The 22,059-nt window shown below is 49.3% G+C and overlaps 1 protein-coding gene across 1 annotated transcript; it reads left to right on the top strand.

Moving 5' to 3' along the window:
• The first annotated feature begins 9,740 nt into the window (after positions 1 to 9,740).
• On the top strand, positions 9,741 to 22,059 carry LOC101607803 (GTPase IMAP family member 8). The gene is made up of 4 exons (XM_045160706.1): positions 9,741 to 10,050; positions 12,845 to 13,502; positions 16,662 to 16,707; positions 20,788 to 22,059. Exons 1-4 carry the CDS (start codon positions 9,953 to 9,955, stop codon positions 21,417 to 21,419), a joined length of 1,434 nt encoding a protein of 477 aa, XP_045016641.1. The 5' UTR covers positions 9,741 to 9,952; the 3' UTR covers positions 21,420 to 22,059.

Below are 22,059 nucleotides of genomic sequence, written 5' to 3'. Positions count from 1 at the left end.
GCCACCTCTTTGGGATTGGCAGTATTCTGTCTGTTTTGGGATGCTGGGATAGCTGGATAAAGGTTGCAACATGTCCCCTGAGACTTTCACTTTTCCCAAGTAGGAAACTGACTGCTATTTCTCACCGCTTTGCCCGGAATATTCTGTCTGTTACACCAACTTTTCTCACTCACAGGGTCACACTGACTAAACTTCAAATCCAACATATTATGGAAGTCCATTTGTTCCCATTTGAATTGGAGCAATATGTTAATAATGTTCCTTCAGATATGGAATGGTTGTTGGAATTGGTAGAAAGACATATTAACTTTTTATAAACCATTAAAAAATTCCCAAATATGCTATAAGACAATTGCCCATTAAAAAAAAAATCCTCTTGAAGCTGGTAGTGGTGGTGCACGCCTTTAATCCCAGCACTCGGGAGGCAGAGGTAGGAGGATCTCCATGAGTGCAATGCCACCCTGAGACTACAGAGTGAGTTCCAGGTCAGCCTGGACTAGAGTGAAATCCTACCTTGAAAACCAAATAAATAAATAAATAAATAAATAAATCCTCTTGAATGATAACAAAGATTGATTGAGATTTGTGAAGTACAAGTCTGGAGAGATGGCTCAGAGGTTAAGTGTGCTTCTCGGGAAAGAGTGAGGGCCTGAAGCGGCCAGAGAGTGCCTGAGTTCAAGTCCCCAGGTCCCATGTAAAACAGGTGGGTGTGGCTACTGCTCCTGTAATCACAATCTAACAGGGGAGCAAAGGCCCTGAGAATCTCTGGATCACCTCTGGAAATAATACCAGGCAGACAGGCAATGTAGCCTGACACCAGGCATTCTACTCCGGCTCCTTCAGGGCAGCAACTTCTGCTACATGGGAGTGCCTGGCTCTCAGAGGCACCTGCACATGCACGCACCACCCACCCCGCCCACCCCACACACACCACCCACCCCGCCCACACCGCCCACACCGCCCATACCACCCACAAACACGTACACATGCACACATACAGGAGCGAACTTCTAAAAAATACTTTTATTTTCTTTATTTATTAACCTAAAACAACCAAAAGCACAGTCAATGAAAGCTAATAAATGTGTGAATTAATATAACCACCTGTCCTCAATGAGCCATTTAAAACAGCCAAGTTCATAGTGAAAAAGCAGAGAAAGGACGTTCATTCAAGGTGGCCACATTGGGAAGAGAGCAGACAAGATTAGTCACATGTCTCTCAATACATCTTCAGGGTCTGACTTGAGATTTGGGTTTAAACAGAGGCCAGGATCATGTCCTGCTACCTCAGTCGGGAAAGCGTGACACTTAAATAGAGGCCAGGGCTGGCATGCTTAAGAAGTCCTGGTCAAGGGAAGGCCCCTCCCACAGTTTCCTTGGCTCCAGTCTCTCTCGCAAGGTGATCTACCAAGTTGTCTTCACTGGCATGAACTCCTTTGCCTTTTCTCAGAATGAGATTCTTAGGGGAAATTTCAGTTCCCTGGGGAGCTATCTTTCAATAACTATTTGGCATCTTAAACGTGATAAGCAGGAAGAAATAATAAAAGTAATATTAAGACACAGACTATGAGAAAGTCTTTGCAGTCATAAGCCTGACTTTTCAAAGGATGGGGATATGGCTCACTGGACAAGTAAGTGCTTACCGTGAAGATTATACCAACCCCTGATTCCAACTCAATCCAGCTTTCTCCACTGCGTGTCTGCCGTTGGGATGTGAGGAGCCCCGGCTGTGTGCTCCAGCTGGCATGCCTTCTCTGCCACGGGGGACTGTACCCTCGGAAACCATGAGCCACAATAAATCCTCCCTCCACTAAGTTGCTTCTGTGAAGTATAGAGTTCTGTGATGAGAAAAATAACTAATACAGTGATGGCGTAACAGGGGAGCAGACGCAAGAGTAAGAGACAGGACACCTGGCCAGGGAAAGAGAGGACAGCCTGTTTGTAACAACTCACGCTCCTGGAAACTCTTCCCCTTCTAGACTGACCCAGTCCTGCAAGACAGCATGGATCTGCCCAGCCTTCCATGCAGCCTTGTCTCTCAAAGTGTCCACAACATCAACACTACCACACAGAGGACCGTGATCAAGCACATGACTCGTTCAGGGACAAGCCCTGTCATATCCATAGCATAAACCATGGCTCCCACCTGTTTCCATAACTGAGTAATACAACTTTAAGAGCTGGAATATCCAGACACCTCATGTGTGATGGAGAGGTCACTTCCTAAGAAAGCAAGTAAGGAAGAGGTAAGAACTAGTCTTGTGACCTCCCACTAGGTCCCATCCCCTAGAGTTCTCACAGCCTAGAGACTACCACCCTAAAGACCAAGGTCCCGACATAGAAACCCTTGGTGGGTGGGGGGAACACATCAAAATAGCAATATTCTGTTGGCAGGAACTCAGGGGAGGGCTGGGGCTGTACCTTAGTAGTGGAGCCTTGAGAATGGGCAACACCCTGGATCAATTCCTGGCAATTCAACTACAAAAAGGAAAACTCAAGAGGAAGTCCTAACACAAGGGCTACAGATGAGAAGCCATATCTGTGAGTTCCTCTCTTCCTTTGGGTGAAGAAAGATGTTATATGGTTATGCAGAAGCAAAGGATAAAGTTTGACACAAAATGAAGATATTTAGATAAGAGTCTATATATTAAAGTCAGGATAGCCCCTTACACGGCTTAAATGTGGTTTAAAATGTGTCCCCCAAAGGGTCATGTGCTGGATGTTTGGCCCACAGTGTGGTGATGTTGAAGTAGGGAAAGTTTGAAATCAGGCCGACCAGAAGGTAATAGGTCCTGGGGAAGCACCCTCGACAGGGCTCAGTGTTGGCTCCATGAGACCTGCTTAGTTCTCAGGAGAGTGGGGTGTTCCAAGGCAGCCTGGAGCATCCGTTGACTCTCACCTCACACACCACTTCTGCTCTGACTCCACACCTGAGGAGAGACTTGTGCCATTGCTCGTGAACCTTCAGAACCGTGAGATGCATCCACCTTATTTCTTTGAAAATTATCTGGTTTCGGGGCTGGAGAAGATGGCTTATTGGTTAAGGTGTTTGCCTGCAAAGCCAAAGGACCCTGGTTTCTGGTTTGATTTCCCAGGACTCACATAAGCCAGACATACAAGGAGGTGCATGCATCTGTAGTTCATTTGCAGCAGCTGGAGGCCCTGGTGTGCCCATTCTCTCTCTCTCTCTCTCTACCTCTACCTCTTTCTCTCTCTTTCAAATATATGTATCTTTCTCTCAAATATGTGTGTGTGTGTGTGTGTGTGTGTGTGTGTGTGTCTAGTTTCTGGTACTTTTTTTTATACAAGTCGTCAAAGCAGACTAGGCTATACTTTGAAAGAAATGGAAAAGAGTAGAATATTTGTCACTTCCTCAGTCTCCCTGGATCACGGATACTCATTTCATGGTGCAGAAGTGTGGTGCTTCTTTGACAAAGGCTCCTTGGATAATGGGCTGATAATGTAGCTTCTCGGTGCAGCTAACACATCATTTTCAGGACTTAGGCTTTCAAGTTTCCCCCATAGAGGCTTATTTTCTGACTATACAAGGTTATGTCTTTTAAATTTTGTGAGCATCTGTTGGGAGGCAAGCATGATGGAGGTACCGGGAGATTGTATATAAGGGGCTGGGGAAAGGTTTAACTGTTCCTTTTGTTTCTTAGCCAACAAACTGTCTGAAGTTCAGGCTTGAAGACAACTGATTTTTTTTTTTTTTTTTTTTTTTTTTTTTTTTTTTTTTTGCCAGTAATGAGCCATTAAACAGGACTCAGTGAAGATGGCTTATCTTGGTTACTTGAAACCTATCTGGAGGGACTCAAGGAGCTGAGAGGCCATTCTGATGTCACCTTGCTTGCATGGCAGGCACGTCAGTGCTGCCTGTCCATGGAAATTCAGCCAGTGGAGCACACCAGGAGCTGCAGGTCCTGAGGTTCAATCAAGGTACGCGGTTCTTAGACTTTGTTCCCAGTCCCTGACACAGAGCTCTCCAAACCTTTGGAATTGCCTCAAGGATAACTTTTATTGCTGGTAATGGGGCCTCTTGTTATCATGCATTTTAAATTAGTTAAGAACTATATTTTTTAAAAGATACCCTATATAATTTCCTAATGGAGCTGGTCAGAAGAAAACACTACATGGCTGGAGCGTTCTCATTCTTTCAACCTCAGTAAAGAAGGTCAAGGTTACAGCATAGGTCTCTGAAAATCCTTGAACAAGACTGCATAAAGGGTTCATTAAGACACCCCAGTGCTTGGATGTTTATACACATTGATCCTGCACAGAAGGTCTGCACCCACACATGTCTGTTGCAAACATATTCCCATGAGGCTTTTCCAATTGCTGAGCATCTTGGAATATTAGACATAGCCGAAGAGACTCTGAATTCTGTTAGCCATTCAAGACAATTATAGAATTCAATAGATAGTCACAGGAACCCCACATCTATAGGCAGTGAGTGAAAGTGCTGGAGGCCTGGAGTTGACATTGGCCTCTGACGTTAAAAACAAGTCTTGCCAAGCTGAGCCATCAGCTTGTGGTTTCTGACAGTCTCTCCAGGTTTCTATAGTGAGAATTGGACCCAGGTAGTGCAGGAGAATTGGTCAGTGTGAGGAAAAATTTCACACCCCCACTCTCAGAGGTGTTCTGTGGGGGTGTGTGGAGAAGCTGTTACTCTAGGCTGTCTCATGTTGGCCTCTCCATATCCATGGACAGCCTAGATAAACTTATAACATGGTGGCCACGTTGCCAAGGCAAGCATGAGAAGAAAGCAAGGAGATAATGACATGGTCTAACCTGAGCTTGAAGGCACATGGTTACTTCAAACAATCTGTTTCTCAACACAAAGGAAAAAAATCTATCCACCACAAGACAGGGAGAAATAACCTTCAGGTCTCATCATTTACAGTGAGTTTCAAAAAAGATTAACAATATTCACGTTAAAATTTTTTTTGTTTATTTCTAATTATTTTTTTGAGACTGACAGACACAGAGAGAAAGAGACAGAGAGAGAGAGAGAGAGAGAGAGAGAGAGAGAGAATGGGCACACCAGAGCACACACTGCAAATGAACTCCAGACACATGCGACCCCCCCCCGCCCCTGTTCATCTGGCTAACATGGGTCTTGGGGAATCGAGCCTCGAACTGGGGTCCTTAGGCTTCACCAGCAAGTGTCTAACAGCTAAGCCATCTCTCCAGCTCACAACGTCATTTTATATCCGCATGAGATTCTACAAATGTCATCAAATAGCACAGGTGGCCTATAGCAAAGATTTCTCCACTTTGCTGTAACCCACCTTCTTGATGTTTTCAGTGTATTTGAAAGCATTATGATTAATGGTTTTCTTTGTTCTTTGTCATAAAAACATGAAACTGTTACCGCATTGAAAGAGAGTATTGGGATAACCTAAATTGGTGTACCCATGCCTTGATCACTCATATTTGGCTCCAAAATAAACTATCTCTTACTGTCTTTGAAAAAAAATAGAGGGGACAAAAATATAATTCAATGAAAGTAGAGAGAAGTTTAGATTTTAATAAGGATATAGATGTTGTTGGAGACCAACTAACTAGAAACTGCCAACTCTTGGGGGGAGGCCGTCTCGGTGAGTGAAGTACTTGCTACACAGGTACAAGGACCTGAAATCAAACACCTCGCCCCGCGTGCAGGGGCAGGCGTGGTGGGGTGCCACCGTGTGCACGGGGCTCCCTGGCTGGCTAGTCTACATGAGGTAGTGAGCCAGAGATTCAGTGACAGACCCTGCCTCAAAGGAGAAGACTGGTAACAATTAAGACATCCAGGCATCTGATGTGCACCTCTGGTCTACACACATGCATGTGTGTGCAGGCGCACATGCGCGTGTGTGCATACACACTCAGAAACCAAACCAAGTGCCTGTGATGCACCATGAGTACTTTAAATAGAGTACCTGCCACATGTTCTGTTCTAGCTCTCTCTGCTGCTTCTTGCTGTTTTTATTTATGTATTTATTTATTGGTTTTTTGAGGTAGGGTCTCACTCTACACCAGGCTGACCTTGAATTCATTATGTAGTTTCAGGGTGGCCTTAAACACACAGCGATCCTCCTACCTCTGCCTCCCGAGTGCTGGGATTAAAGGTGTGCACCAAAACGCCCGGCTATGATATGTTGTTTTGATGTGAGGAGCCCTGGAAGCACAGAGACCTAATATGTGAGGGAGAAACCACAAACTAAGACAGGTCGTTCAAGAGCAGGGAAGCACCAGTCTTGTCAATTCCCACTAGGCTCCTAAAGTTTCAGCCACCTGTTCACTACTACCCTGAGGAACAAGGTCCCAGGAAAAGCCCTGAAAACAGTGACTTCACATTGGTCAAAATTGGGACATGGTCCAGGGATGTGGCTTGGTGGAAGGCCACTGTTTAGCACAGGCAAGACCTTACACTTGGAGGAGGAGGAAGAGGGAGAGAAGAGCAACAGCAGCAGCAGCCCGGAGAAAAGACAGTGAACAAAGGCTACGACTGAGTCCACATGCGTCAGTCTCATCCCCTCCTTTGGCAGAAGTTGCTGAGTGTTGGGCTGGAGAGATGGCTTAGCGGTTAAGCTCTTGCCTGTGAAACCTAAGGACCCCGGTTCGAGGCTCGGTTCCCCAGGTCCCACGTTAGCCAGATGCACAAGGGGGCGCACGCGTCTGGAGTTCGTTTGCAGAGGCTGGAAGCTCTGGCGCGCCCATTCTCTCTCTCTCCCTCTATCTGTCTTTCTCTCTGTGTCTGTCGCTCTCAAATAAATAAATAATTAATTAATTAAAAAAAAAAAAGAAGTTGCTGAGTGTTATGTGGATCTGAAAAGTCACAAGAAACACCTGTCAGTTATATTCAGGATATTTAAAATTAAGGTTATTCCTGAGTGGGTTTACAGATGCTAAGAGTGTGTCCTCCAAGTTTTCGTGTCCCAGTGTGGTGAGTTTAAAGAAATGAAATAATTATACATGTCATCTCATTGTACAATTTCATGTCTTTCTTTAATTTGTTAGCAATTATTAAGAGGCATGCAGGGTGGGGGTTTCAGGAGAGTGTGTGTAAGGAGCTGGGGAAATGTTCAACTCTCTCAGTTAAATATCTTACACAGGAAACTATCCAAAAATTCAATCAGTTCCTTTTCCAGAAATGGGCCATTTGGTCAGCACTTAGTGAAGGTGGCTCATGCTGTCCACTTGGAGCTTCACGTGGAAGGACTGGAGGGCAGCTGAGAGGCCATCACTGCATGGCCTGCTTGCACGGATGGCAAGGTGCTGCTGGCTGCCAGTGGAAATTCAGCAGACAGGCAGACAGGAGCCTTAGGTCCTGAGGGACAGTCAGCACCTTTGACCTTGAGTCTTTTCACAGTGTACATGCCAGAGCTCCTCAAACCTTTGGAATTGCCTGAGTGATATCGTTTATTACTGGTAATGAGCCACCTTTGTTAGATTTAATAAGATGGGCCCCTTTGTAGCTTAATCGTACACCGGGTAACCAGAAAAAGACTAAAAAGTTGGAAATTTCAGCCTCACGTCCCGGAAGGAGGTTAAAATGCAGATTAAGTTGTACACCCACCTGTATACACAAGATCTCAGGAGTGGCTGGCTTGTAAAAGACCCCCTTCCCCAGGAGTGTGCGGCCCCTGATGGAGCTCAGAAGCTCTGCCCCACACGTATCTTTCTCAGCACCAGCTGGACAAGAGCAGCAGGAAAGCAATGCAAAGTAGCACTGCAAGGCCAGGGCTCACAGACCACCAAGGAGCACCCTTAGCAACACGCCTTCTCCAACAATGTGCCACCTCCCAACTACCACCAGCTGAAGTCCAAGCCTCCTGCCTATCAACTGTGGGTGCCCGTGACTGCATAATTTCCTAGAGCGACCCAGAACTCAGAGAAACATCTCATGTATATTTCCTCATTATTTTTTAAATTTATTTTTATTTGAGAGAGAGAGAGAGGGACAAAAGGAGAGAGACAGAATTGGCACATCAAGACCTTAGCCACTGCAATCGAACACCACATAGTGGGCATGTGTGACCTTGCACTTGCCTCAATTTTGTACATCTGGCTTACATGGGATCTGGAGGGTGGAACATGGGTCCTGAACCACTAAGCCATTTCTCCAGCACCTCCTCATTATTACAAAGAATTCTGAAATAGTAATAGAGAGATGGAAAACACAGAGACCTAGTGGTCCTGGGGAATCTAGCCTCTCAAATGGGGTCCTTAGACTTCACTGGCAAGGGCTTAACCACTAAGCAATCTGGCACCTTTTCTTGAGAGGGCGAGACTTTATCATGTAAATGTACCACATAATACACTCAAAGATGGCACACAAAAACACACTACCAACAGAATATCAGATCACAGACACAGGCTAACACATGCCTCAGCAGACAACAGGACACATAAACAATTCCATGAGATCAGTGATTATCTACAAGAAGCTTTCTTTGGAATATGTGCCAAGATTCTACGTAACCAGAGGGTACGCTCAGTAGAAAGAAGGTAGGGGATTTGTATCTGAAAGGCATGTAGAGGCACCTCAGTGCTGAGAGGTCCAGAAAAGGCAAAAGACCACATGTGAGTTTGGTTCTGTAGGTGGAGGCGAAAGGATGGAGCTGGTCAACGTTAGTAGGAGATGCTTAGGCAAGGAGCTAGGACTGGGTCCCCTTAGATGGTGGGGAGGCACTGGCACTCTCAGGTCTGGGGATCAAACTCAGACGGTGTGTGCGTGTTGTACGGACGTGCGTGTGCCCACGTGGCAGCCCATGTGCTTGCCTGTGCCTGCGGTGCAGGGGATTGAATGCCGGTTCCTGCTCCATTGCTCTTCCCCCAGCTCATCCTTGAGATGGAGTCTCCTGCTGATTCCTGAACTTGCAGGTTTTGTTTTAATTTAGGAGCCCCAGTGATTTTCAGGTCTCTGCTCCCATGTGGGCCTGGGGTTACAGATGTGCATGGCCACATCCAGCTGTTTATGAGGATCCAGAACTTTCAATCTTAAACAGTCTCTTGGGCCTCCTCGGGCCTCTCATGCTTGCTCTGGAAGCGCTCTTAACCGGGTGGCTGGGACACAAGGTTCTCTCAGAGAAAAGGATTTCATTTTGTGGTTCATTTGAAAACACCCAAAGTTCAAGTATTTCTGTGTGTAGATAGTTGGGGAAAAGCTTTCACATACCTAGGAGGGAGTTTGGGGGAGTAGCTCGTCCAGAGGGAGAGCAGGAGTCCTTAAAGGAAGCTGTAAAAGTCATGTCAGAGCAAGCCCAAGGCCAAGGAATTGGTAGAAAATAGAAAACTATTTATTTGTTTGTTTGTTTATTTGTTTCTTTGTTTGTTTTTGGCTTCTCAAGGTAGGAACTCTCTCTGGTCTAGGATGATCTGGAATTCACTCTGTACTCTCATGGTGACCTCGAGCTCATGGCAATCCTCTTACCTCTGCCTCCCAAGTGCTGGGATTAAAGGCATGCACCACCACCGCCGGCAATTTATGTTTTTACCCCACATCTTGGGTGCAGGCCAGGGTGAGGGAGGTGGAGGTGGGGACCAGGCTGGAGACCAAAACCCAGCCAGGAGCCACCCCAAAGGGGATCGCCTCAAAACGTCGATTCCCTGTGCCCTGGGCACAGAACACATCTGAGCTGGCCTCGCTCAGCACCAGTCTGCAGCCTGTGACCAGCGTGCACCCGCAGCTTTCTGCCACACGGTGGCCCCTGAGGACGGACAACTCCAGGGAGGGGTGCCTGTCCCCCACTGGCACTTCCCTGAGCCTCAGCTGCTCCTGAGTTTGTCCAGTGCATTTATGCCTCTGCTGATGTGAAATCTCTTTCTAGAAACCTCTTCCTCCTCAGGAACACCTGGACATACTCCCGGCTGGGGGAACCGGGCCTTCACAATCTTCTCACTCCTCTCCTCCCCTCCCCTGGCTGCATCCAGCCCTCCTTAGGACTCAGCCTGGGGTCTGAGAATGGACGCGGCTGCCCCACCCAGCCCGGGAGCGGACAGGCGGAGGCAGGCGGAGCGCGCAGGTCTCGGGGCCGGGAGAGGGCTGTGGACAGGACCAAGGTACGTGTGTGCCCGGCGTGTGGCATGCGTGTGCCAGAGTGCATGGTGGGGGCGGTGTGGGGCCCGTGTTGGGTTTGAGTTCAGGAGCTCTGGGAGGTCTCCTTCTGGCCCGAAGCAGGAGGGGAGCAGGGCACACTTCCTGGGGAAGTGTGTGGAGTGGGCCTTCCTCCCAAGAGGGGACTGTGACTGTGTGTGTGTGTGACTCTGTGTGTGTGTCTCAGGTCAAGTTACACAACCCTAGGGAGGAAGAGGAAGAGGAAAGGATGAAGGCACGGTGCATGAGGAGGAGCAATATGCAGGAATGGGGCTCCCTGGTCAGCCAGCCTAACTGAGAAAATGGGGAGCTGCAGGTTCACAGAGAGACTGTCTTTGGGCAATAAGGTGGAAGAGGGACAGAGGACACCCGAGGTCCTCTTGTGGCCTCTGCGTGCAGACATACGGACTGTGAGCATCTGTACACACGTATGCATGTGCACACCACACACGCACCAAGAAGAAAAGGTCCACGTTGGACTAAGTCCACGGTCACACGTACAACTTCCGCGCAGCGTTTCACCCCGTGACACATGGCACTCAGGAGTTCCTCAAACGGACGCGTCTGCATTTGTCCCCTGGGGTCCCGTTTTCAGAGCATTGGGCACACCTCACATTACTTTTGCTGCCGTGCTGTGGAAAAGGCCGCAATGGTTACTGTTGGGATTCGGGAGTGATTGGAGTGATGTGAGAAATACTCGAGGGAAGAGAGCAGCCGGCCCAGTCTCTTCTTGTTTTGGAATGCCAACGGGCAGCCGTTCGCCCATGGGCATGAGCATGGTGGCAGCGCTTGAGTGTGAGGGGCTGGAGGTTTTATTTATTTGTCTTTTTAAAACATTCTTAATTAACCACTTCCATAATTACAGACAATAAACCATGATAATTCCCTCCCCTCTCCCACTTTGGGGTTGGAGATTTATTTTTTATGTTTTTGAGGCAAGCCCAATAGACTGGCTTTTCTTCATAATGTGAGAGAGTGGGAGTGAAAGAGAGAGAGAGAGAGAAAGAGAGAGAGAGAGAGAAAGAGAGGGGCGGGGGGAGAGAACGGGCACGCCGGGGCCTCCAGCCACTGCAACCAAACTCTAGACGTGTGCACTTCCTTGTGGGCACGTGCAGCCTTGTGCTCTTGTCACCGTGAGCCTTACGTGGGATCTGAAGAGTCAAACATGGGTCCTTAGGCTTCACAGGCAAGTGCCTTAACCACTAAGCCATCTCTGCAGCCCAGGATTGGAGATTTTTTTTTTTAAGGGCTGCAGGATGGGGTAGAGTTAAACAAACATTTGGTTATTTCTGTGTGCTGTTTGCTTTTCCTTGGGAGTGGAGAATGGGAAAATAAGGCCTTTTCTCTCTCTTTTTTTTTTTCTCTTTTTGAGGTAGGCTCTCACTCCAGCCCAGGCTGACCTGAAATTCACTATGTCCTGTCAGGGTGGCCTCGAACTCATGGTGATCCTCCTACCTCTGCCTCCTGAGTGCTGGGATTAAAGGCGTGCGCCACCATGCCAGGCAGGCCTTTCTTGTTTTTAATAATGGGCTGCTGAGAGCAGATTAGAGCCGTTCCCCAGGTGGCCTGGTAGCTCTTGAAGTCCAACGTGGCCAATCTTTGAGTGATGAGCTTGCTTTGTAACAGAAGGCCCTTTTTGTCTTGTCTTTTCCTTATTAATTTGAAACTTTGTATGGATACATCAAGTGTCGGTACCATCATTCCCCTCTCTGGTCCCACTCCACTGAAGGGCCCCCTTAGAGCATTGCCGTGTTCACCCTGCCGTTGTGGGTTATGAGTTATGAGAGCAGCAGTCAGTCGTTGGGGGAGGGGGCAATGCCCGCGGGTAATTCCCCCCACCCTGTGGCTCTTCTTTCTGCCCCCTCTTCCGCAACATCCCCTGTCAGTCCACAGTAGCGTTGAACTCTCAGAAGCTTCTGGATTTCTGCTTTGATGCGTTTTGGGTATCTTCAATGTCCGTCTCCATCACCTTGGCTCAGGTGGTCCGCCTGCTGACATGACTCAGCTCTCCTTGTCCCGCGGACAGATTTTGGTGGTCCTTGGTTCTCACTGCTTTCTGAAAAAGGGAAAAGCAGGTTCTTCAATGGAGAGTGAGGTCAGGCTAGGTTAAAGGTTAGAAGCATTGTTAATTTAGAGAGATTCTGATGGGTGTAACCTCACTTTTGGCCAAAGACTGGAGGAAGCTTCTCAGTGGAGTCCATAATCTTGGTTTTCATGGGATTCCAGGAAAGTTTTATGGTCAACTTAGTTGGCGGTCTGAGGGTAGTGGTCCATTAATCCTTCAGTTTTTTATAGGGCAATGCTTCCCAAAGTTTGCTAATCATATTTGCATAGTATTTCAGATTCTGACTGGGCAGGTCTTCATTAAATCTGTATTATTAATGGATTAATTGTGCTAGGATTGAACCCAGGGACTCATGAATGCTGGGCAAGTGCCCTGCTGTGCACCACACTCCAGCCCTGTAAAGTCTGTACTTGTGACACGTGGTGGTGACTGTCACTTGTGGGATGCGCTGTGCTCCCATTGTGAAAGCTGCCAGCTTCCTATGGTGCCAGTGTAATATGCACAGCACAGCACAGGTGGTGACTCCTGCGGCTCCCCTTGGTAAGGATCTCTGGATTTGCTTCTGGTCAGGAGCACAGGGAGACCCTGGGGACAGTTCGGCGTGAGGCCAGGCCCTCAGTACGCAGCGCAGACTGTGGGAACTGAGGGTGGGCTCAGTGGAGTGGACACTGATGCGCAGCCTCCTGTCTCCACAGCACGTCTGGGAGCCCCCAGGGCGCACATGAGCAGAGCCAGGGGACAGGTCTGCTGAGGCTCCTCCTGCTGGGGAAACGTGGCTCAGGGAAAAGCGCCACCGGAAACACCATTCTGGGCAGAGCAGTGTTCAAATCCGAGTTCAGTCACCACATGGTGACTCAGTCGTGCCAGAGAGAGAGCGGGGTCGTGAGAGGGAGAACGGTCACAGTCATCGACACTCCTGACCTCTTCTCCTCACTGGCACGGACCAGCGCTGACGTCAGGCAGGGCCACCTGCAGAGATGCCAGGAGCTCTGCACTCCAGGCCTCCACGCTCTTCTCCTGGTCACCCCCATTGGTCACTACACGGTGGAGGACGAGGAGACCATTGAGGGCATCCGGAGGGCGCTTGGGGCTGAAGCCATGAGGCGCATGGTTGTGGTCTTCACGCGGGCGGATGAGCAGGACCACGGCTCGCTGCAGGATTACATCGACAGCAAGGAGTCTCTTCAGGAGCTGGCTCGAGCTGCTGGGGGAGGCTGCTGCGCTTTCAACAACAAGGTGGACGAGGGGCAGCGCGGCTCGCAGGTGCGCCAGCTCCTTGGCATGGTCCAGCGGTTGGTGGAGAAAAGTCCTCGGCCATATCTTGTGGACTTCATAGAAGACAGCCGACTCCAGGTAGGCATCAGCTACTGGGAGGAGGAGAGCACAGGTCAGTGGCAGCTTCCTCAGGAGATGCCCGCATATGCCGCGGAGTGAAAGAGGGACCAGACTGGCGGGCTGAGCTGGATGGGCACATGCGGGTGTTGCTGCCCTTGGGCTGTCCTGCTGCTGGACACAAGGCTTAGAGGAGGTTCTCTTCCCTGCTGCACAGAAAATCAGCTTCCTTTTGCCTTTCCCCTCCTTTCTGCATCCTCCCAAGGCTGTCTGTCCTCTTCCTCCGTCCGGCTTCTCCACCGTGATGCTCCGGGCTTGGCTGGGGCTCTGCTCTCGTCCTCGCTGCTTCTCCCGCTCCGCTCCACCTTCCCGACACTTTCCGGAGCAGCGGCCCTAGCGCGGCCCTGTGCTGCCCGCGATGCCCGGGCTGGAGTCTTGGACCCCTCTGAGCTTTCTCACAGGGCCCACACTTGCCAAGCGCACCCTGCCAGTTTCCTCTTGACTCTCCCACCCTGCCTTTTGCTGGCAGGGTTGCCCACCACACTGCTCACAGCCGAGGCCTGGCGTCAGCCTTGAGAGCACTGTGCTCCCAGGGAGGGCTCAGGAGGCCGAGCTCTGGGGGTCACCTTCCGGACCCCCCTTCTCTCCATCCCCATGAGCACCCTCGGGCCCGCCAGCGTCCCTCCTTGTGCAGGGACGTTCCTCTCAGGCCCACCCCTCTCACACACAACAGCCAGGATGTCACCTGCATCCAGTTGTGTAGGATGAAAGGAAAATGAAATGGCAGCCATTGGAGTTACAGAAATGCAGTTTTCCTTACAAGCACCAACACCGTAGCTGAGTCACACATGCCCAGAACCTTCCGGAAGGGGTGGTCACCAAGGCAAGAGTCAAGCAGAGGGGAGCCTTGGGAAGATCTGCTCAGCGACACCCCAGCTGTGAGCACTGATCAGGCAGGCAGGGCGGGAGGAGAGCAAGCTGCCCTCGGCCTTGACCTGTCTCTTCCCCGAGGGCGGCCTGGCCCGGGCGCTGGCAGAGAGCAGACATGGCTCCAAAGGAGCGGGAACAGGACGCCCTCCAAATGCTTCCCGCTGACCTTACGATGGAGCACAGGTTTATTTTTTCTTCTTTATTTTTTTTGTCTTTCGAGGTAGGGTCTTGATCTAGCCCAAGCTGACCTGGAATTCACTATGTAGTCTCATGGTGGCCTCGAACTCACGGCAGTCCTCCTACCCCTCCCTGGATTAAAGTGCTGGGATTAAAGGTGTGCGTCACCGCGCCTGGTGCAGCACAGCTCTTGACCGAGCCCGGCTCCTGCCCTGAACCCAGCTCTTTCCTGTTGGTCCTTGAGTTATACTTGTGCCCGCGCCAGTGCTGGGCGCCTGGCTCTCCCAGCTCCGGTCCTTCCTCCCCCAACCTGGCACCAGCTCTACTTCTGCATACCCGATTACCCCGCTCCAACTCACCCCTGCCTCCCTGGCCCTGCACTGCCCGCGTCTCTGCCCCCAGCGCCCTGCGCACACTGCTCACCACCCCATCGGGGCTTCCGAGGACAGATTTAAATGGCTGCATCACCCCAAACCCCACGAGGATAGAAAACCTGTCTGTTTTGTTGGCCACTCCACCCTCTGTCGTCTGGGAAACAAGTAGAATAGAAATATGTCCTCAGGAATTGCCGAGGGCGTTAAATGAGATGCTTACAAAGTCACTAACATTCACCTGAAGCTGGGTAGATGTCCTATAGTTGTTAGAATATAGTTAGAATGTAGTTGTTGCTCCTTTCATAATGTTGAGATTTATGAGGGTCAAACAAATTATGAAAACATTAAGGAAAGGCACTTGTGCCTAAAAACACAGATGTCCAGGGACACTCATCACAGCACCTTTTGAGACAGTAAAATCAGAAATAACCTGAAGATGACAACCAGAGGGCGGTTTCTCCAGTTTTGTGTGTTCAGAGTGTAGAACCCATGGTTTCCACTACAAGAAGCTATTGGGGCTGGAAAGGTGGCTTAGAGGTTAAGCGCTTGCCTGTGAAGCCTAAGGACCCACATTAGCCAGATGCACAAGGGGGCGCACTCGTCTGGAGTTTGTTTGCAGTGGCTGGAGGCCCTGGAGTGTCCATTCTCCTCTCTCTCTCTCTCTCTCTCTCTGCCTCTTTCTGTCTGTTGCTCTCAAATAAATAAACAACAAATAAATTTAAAAAAAAACAAAAAGATGCTGGTGGCTCTATGCACACTGGCGTGCAGGACTGAGGAGAGGGCATCCCGCAGTGGCTCTGTGCACACCGGTTGTGCAGGACTGAGGAGAGGGCATCCCGCAGTGGCTCTGTGCACACTGGTTGTGCAAGAGAGAGCTTCCCGCAGTGGCTCTGTGCACACTGGCGTGCAGGACTGAGCAGAGAGCATCCCGCAGGTGGCTGACTCAGCAGCCTCGCCCGGCTCTCCTGTGTCCGCGTGTGCTGCTGCTGCAGGATTCGTGGAAACACAGGAGGATACGGATGAGGCAATCACTCTCTTTCCTGGTGGACTGGGGAATCAGGAAGGTGATTAATGGTTTATATAATAGAACAATCTTTTGCGCCTAAAGAACATCATAAATCAGATATAAGTGGAAGGACAGAGGGAGGGAGGGAAAGAGAGAGAGAGACTATGAGAATCAAAGGTATCCATGATGTTGGGTGAGGGTGAGATCAGGTAAGAAAGCAGGGGAGGCTTTTCTTGGTTGGCAAGGGGAATTCACAGAGATGAGAATGACATCCAGGACAGGTCTACTAGGAGCAGGTCACCTGGATGCAGAGCACCGTGCTCACTGTAGGAGGAAGTTTAGAGGAAGTATAAGTACCATCCTCCACACAGGAGAGGAGGATGGTACTTATAGCTCCAGTTTCCGGACCTGGTGGAGGTGCCATGGTTAACTGGTCCAGTTCTAAACTGGTGACCCACAAGGGAAGGAGGGGCCAGAGGTGTCTCCACCCCTGGGAACCCATCTCAGCAGCATCAGTGAGATGGGTTTATCTATCACTCTTGACAGGCCCACAAACATCAACAAAGCCACGGCTGTGGTCTGGTTCTAGTCAGAAGGTCACTCTGAGCTATGAACTTGTGTCTCCCTATGCTTATTTTGTGAAAAGACGACACGGGCAGATCTCTGTGCACTGTTCCCCTTTTTATTTTCCAGGCTTACGGGCATGAAGCACCAAGTCAAGGAGGGGAACGTCCATGTGGTGAGTTGGTCAACATTTAAAGCTCATATCTACATTCTTTTCTTTTTTGCGAGTGTGTGTGTGTGTGTGTGTGGGGTGTGTGTATGCATGTTCATATGAACATGTGTGTGGGGGGTATGTGGATGTGTGTGGTGTGTGTGTGCATGTAGAGGCTAGAGGTCAGTCAAGGTCAGATGTCTTCCTCCTTCACTCTCACCTTTCTTGGAGACAGAATCTCCCGTTGAGTCAAGTTGGCTGGCCTGGGTGGCCGATAGGTTCCAGGCTGTTTGCTCCGTCAGGGCTGTGATCACGAGCACGTGTGCTGCCGTACAGGAATTTTATGTGGGTGCCGGAATCAAAACTCAGGTCCTCATGCTTGTGTGGCGAACACTTTACCCACTGAGCATCTCCTCAGCTTCATTTACATATTGCCTTAATGCGCCGAACAGCAAAATGAAAATTTCTTCTCCTGGAGATTCACCCCAGGCAGGTTCCCACCCTGCGCACAGAGGAGGTGCCGGGCCGTCCACGGCTCCTCCAGTCCTGGGCATCGTGCAGGCGTCCCCAGCATCCTCCGCCACGTCGAGGAGTAACTTTGTCTCCAACAGCTTCTTCTCTGGTTCTGCCTGCCCTTCCCGGTCCTGGATCCAGCGCTGCCCCTCCCCCCCCCACTGCACCCTCTTAAGTTTTTATTGACAATTTTCATGCTCGTGTTCAGTGTGTTTTGGTCACAATCCCCTCCTGTTGCCTTCGTTTATTCCTGTTCCAGTGAATTGTTTCATGTTTTCCAACTAAACCCTCTTCAGTTTTGATGCCTAGATGTTGGGATTTTTTAATTCTTTTATTTATTTATTTATTTATTTATTTATTTATTTATTTATTTATTTAAGAGAGAGAGAAAGAGTTAGACGGAGAGAAAATGGGCACGCCAGGACTTCCAGCCACTGCAAATGAACTCCAGACATGTGCCCCCGCTTGTGCATCTGGCTAACATGGGTCCTGGGGAATTCAGCCTCAAACTGGGGTCCTTAGGCTTCACAGGCAAGCGCCTAACCACTAAGCCATCTCTTCAGCCCCTAAAATCTTTTATTTATTTATTTATTTATTTATTTATTTATTTATTTGAGAAAGAAAGAGGATTTATTTATTTATTTAAGACAGAAAGAGAATGGGTGTTCCAGGGCCCCCACCATTGCAAACCAACTCCAGATGCATGTGGTTTACGTGGGTCCTAGAGAATCGAACCTGGGTCCTTAGGCTTTACAGGCAAGCACCTTAACCACTAAGCCATTGCTCCAACACTGTTTGGGAGTGATTTTGCCCCCCTCTACCATCAAGACTGAAATGTTGTTGGGCCCAGTATTGTGCAGGTGATGACAGTCACTGTGAAGGCGTGAATGCATCAGCCATGTCATTTATGGAAACGGTGTTCTACAGCACTCTTCCCGATCCACTCGCTTTTACATTCTGTCCATCCCCTCTTCCACAGTGTTACCTGGGCCCTGGAGGAAGTTATACAGAAGCATCACTTAGAACTGAGCACTCCACATGACATATTCTCAGCACTTTGATGAGTTTTGAGTCTCCCTCATAGCCAATTCTTAGAGGCTGCTCTGATTAAGGGTTACGACAGCACTGGTCTGTGCTGCCCATTTTGACTGACCTGAAGGTCAAAGTAGACTCCTTATGGACAACACCACCTTGAAGCATCCACATGCTGGTCAAATAATGGTGCATCTGGCACACACACACACACACACACACACACACACACACACACACACGTCAGTACATGTTAACAAGTGCAATGTTCCATACTGCACTTTTAGATTGTTTCTGGAACAACACAGGGTAAGAACAGATAAATGAGCAATAAGTAAAACAGGCAAGATCCCTGTCTTCATGGAATACCTCAAAACAATAAAATGAGGACTAGAGAGATAACTTAGTGGTTAAGCACTTGCCTGTGAAGTCTAAGGACCCCTGTTCAAGGCTCAATTCCCCAGGACCCACGTAAGCCAGATGCACAAGGTGGCACATGCATCTGGAGTTCGTTTGCAGTGGCTCTCTCTCTCTCTCTCTCTCTCTCTCTCTCTCTCTCTCTCTCTCTCTCTGCCTCTTTCTCTCTGTCACTCTCAAATAAATAAATGAAAATAAACAAAAATTGAAAAAACAATAAAACGAAATGGCATTTTAGCAATAATTATAGCAGACATAACATGCTCGGGATTGACACTTCATTGCTTTGGAGATGCAGCATGCTGGGCTGGGGAGATGGCTCAGTGGGAAAGCGTCCGTGCTATATAACCATGAGGACCTGAGAGGGCCTGAGTTGCCCTGAGTTTGACTTCCCAGCACCCACGTAAACAGGTAAGCATGGCCACACGTGTCTGTAACCCCAGTCCTATGGGAAGTGGACATCGAAGAATAACTCGTAGGTCAGCGAGAGTGACTGAAAAGCAGCAGCTCTGTCCCCACTGGGAGACTCTATCTCAAGAAAACACACAGATGAGCAAAAAAGTTGAACATTCAATGTTCTCTTTTGGCCTCTGCACACCATATGAAATGGGTACACATCTGCACACACGTGTGTGTGCACTGCACATGCACACTCCATAGCACACAAACCAGGCAATGCAAGAAACCATTTAAAAGTATAAGTGGCAGCAATACTTAGTATGGCAATGGCGTAAGGCAGTCAGGACACAAGACTGGACAAGGACAGGGAGCCCCAGAGCTCTCGGTGGCTGGGTCCCCATGAGGCAGCCACGCTGCGCTCACCTCGGAGGAAAGGAAGACTCACGTCTCAGCACCTGTGTGTGTCTCCGTTATCCTGGGCTGGGACCTTCCCATTCCTCCTCCTCTGTTCTCTTCTGACGCACTTGTCCTCATCCAAGGTCACTAACTGTGAAGGGTGTCACTGATTCTGGCCTTTCACATTCCCCCCAGAGGACCAGGTTCTCGGGAGCCTCCTGAAGAGGCATAGACATGAGAGGAGGTCAGGAGGGGGCGTGTGGAAGCTGGGAGACGTCCCAGAGAGCACGCTGGCACCTTTGAGAAAAGGACGACGGAGCGTGTCTCGGCTGAGGGATTAAGGAGAGTGGCCTTGCTGGAGACAGGCCTCAGAGGGACAGGACTGCAGCACAGGGAGGTGACCAGATCTCAGAGAGGCGCGACCCCCAGAGCCTGCACAATAGGAACAGCAGCAGGACTGGCGAACAGGACCAGTGTGGCGGCTCAGAGGTGAATCTGTTTGGTATTCATGAGCTTCCTCATGAGCTGTGAGTTCAGCACAAGCCGCCCAACGACTTCTCACGGGAGGAAGAGCAAGGCAGCCTGTCCTCTGTCTGTGCGTCCAGGAGGATGCAGGGACTTGACAAGAAACTCCCGACGGGCCCCTGCTGTGAGGAGACAGAGTGCCAGTGTGAGGGCAAAGCCCCAGAGACCTCCAGTAGTCACGTCTCTGTGACCTGCACATCCCACGCTCGGGGCACTTGCTCCATCAGTGACATTGCACAGAGCAGTGGCATTGGGTGTTGTAACCATGAGGCTCCTTTGACTCAACAGTGAAAGATACAATGGGAGTCCTCGGGCTTTTGATGAAACCTCGTGTGATAAAACCAATGGAACCAGTCATCTATTGATAGGTGATCGGGTTTTTCATGTACAGTTTATTGGAAAGAATATCTTTCCACATACCTCAGGCAGTTCACATACTTGGCGATGGGGAGACTGAGTCACGTAGGAAATGAGATGTGTCCACTTGACCCAGATGAAGGAGGCAGATATAAGTCCAGTGTCAATTGCAGGACCAGGAATTAAGAGAAGGTCTGGGGGAGGAGAGGAGAGCAGATGCATAGATAGGAACAGTCGGTGTCATTGGGTGAGCACCGGTCACACTGTGGTTCGAGTCATGCTTCTGCGTTCATAGGCCATGTGAACTGAGAGACACGCCATTCACAGGTGTGGGGACGGCCCTGCTGGGTGGGTGGGAGGCTCGGTACTGCCTGAGTTCAGTGGTTTAACCTGTTATGTGAGTGTCTAATAAGATTCTTCCCTGTCAGCTACCGTCATGAGTCTTTTCCACTTTCCCCTGCACAGAAACCTTGACCATCGTCCTCGTGGGGAGGAGCGGGGCTGGCAAGAGCGCCACGGGGAACAGTGTCCTGGGGAGGACCGCCTTCCTCTCTCAACTCCGAGCCCAGCCAGTCACCGAGACCTGCCAGAGTGGCACCAGGAGAGTGGACTGGCAGGACGTCGTGGTTGTGGACACGCCGTCGTTCCACCAGATGCGAGGTGTTCCAAGGGACCCTTCCTGGATAAAGGAGCAGGTCAGCCGCTGCTGCCCAAAGGGGCCAAAGATTTTCGTCTTGGTTCTCCAGGTGGGACGGATCACTGAAGAGGACAGAATAGCAGTGAAGCAACTTAAGACCGTTTTTGGGAAGGATGTCATGAAATATGTGATTGTGTTGTTCACACGGAAGGAAGATCTTGGGGATGACAAGTTTGAAGATTACATCAGTGCCACAAAAAACAAAACCCTTAAAAAAATACTCCGAAAGTGTAAGGGGCGAGTCTGTGCTTTTAATAACAGAGAGACTGGCCCAGCCCAGGAAAACCAGGTGAAAACACTTCTGAAAATGGTCAATGATCTGAGAAAGAACTTTGATGGGCATGGGTATGACTTTGAAAGGGGTGATACAAGAAAGCCATTTATACATGTCCATAACTAGCTTAATATAAAAAAACACTTTCCAAGACATTTAAAATGTGCTAAAACGCACAGTGAACATAACCAGTTAGGGTCTGCATAAGGCAGGAGTGATCAGGGATGGGCGTGGAGGAGTGTGACAAGAAACCCAGGAAAAAAATAATTGTTTTTGTGTGTCTTACTATGAGCTATGTTAGCTCCAGGAGTCATCAGTCTGGGGTGGGTTGGCATCAGCATTCCAACTTCATTCAGTCTTTCTTCCCCACCTTCACTAGAGTGGTTTTGAAATGTGCTTCTTGGTTCCAAGGCCACGGTGTCCTACCACAACCCAGGAAGTTCTCTTGAGAGCTGCTTGAGGTGGGCAATATATGAGATGAGAAATATGAGAATCTTCTTCAAGCTATAAAGAAGGTCAGGTGCTTCATAATATCACAAATAATCTGTGCTTTGATGACAGGATCTATGTCATCTGTGTTTTTTCTCTCTGACGGTGTTAGTGCATCAAGATCAAATGATTTATAAGAGAATGGACTGCCACCATGAATATTCATGATCTAACCCAAAGTCCAGGAAGTGATCCCACTAATACAGTTGAATGCTACCTGCTTCTTAACACATTAACTTCTCAGAAATGTGTGTGTAAATAAATTAAATTGAACCAA

Source organism: Jaculus jaculus, chromosome 10 (assembly GCF_020740685.1).
Source record: "Jaculus jaculus isolate mJacJac1 chromosome 10, mJacJac1.mat.Y.cur, whole genome shotgun sequence".
NCBI lineage: Eukaryota > Metazoa > Chordata > Mammalia > Rodentia > Dipodidae > Jaculus > Jaculus jaculus.
The sequence above is the reverse complement of the archived record's forward strand: the minus strand, read 5'-3'. Positions and strand labels throughout refer to the sequence as shown.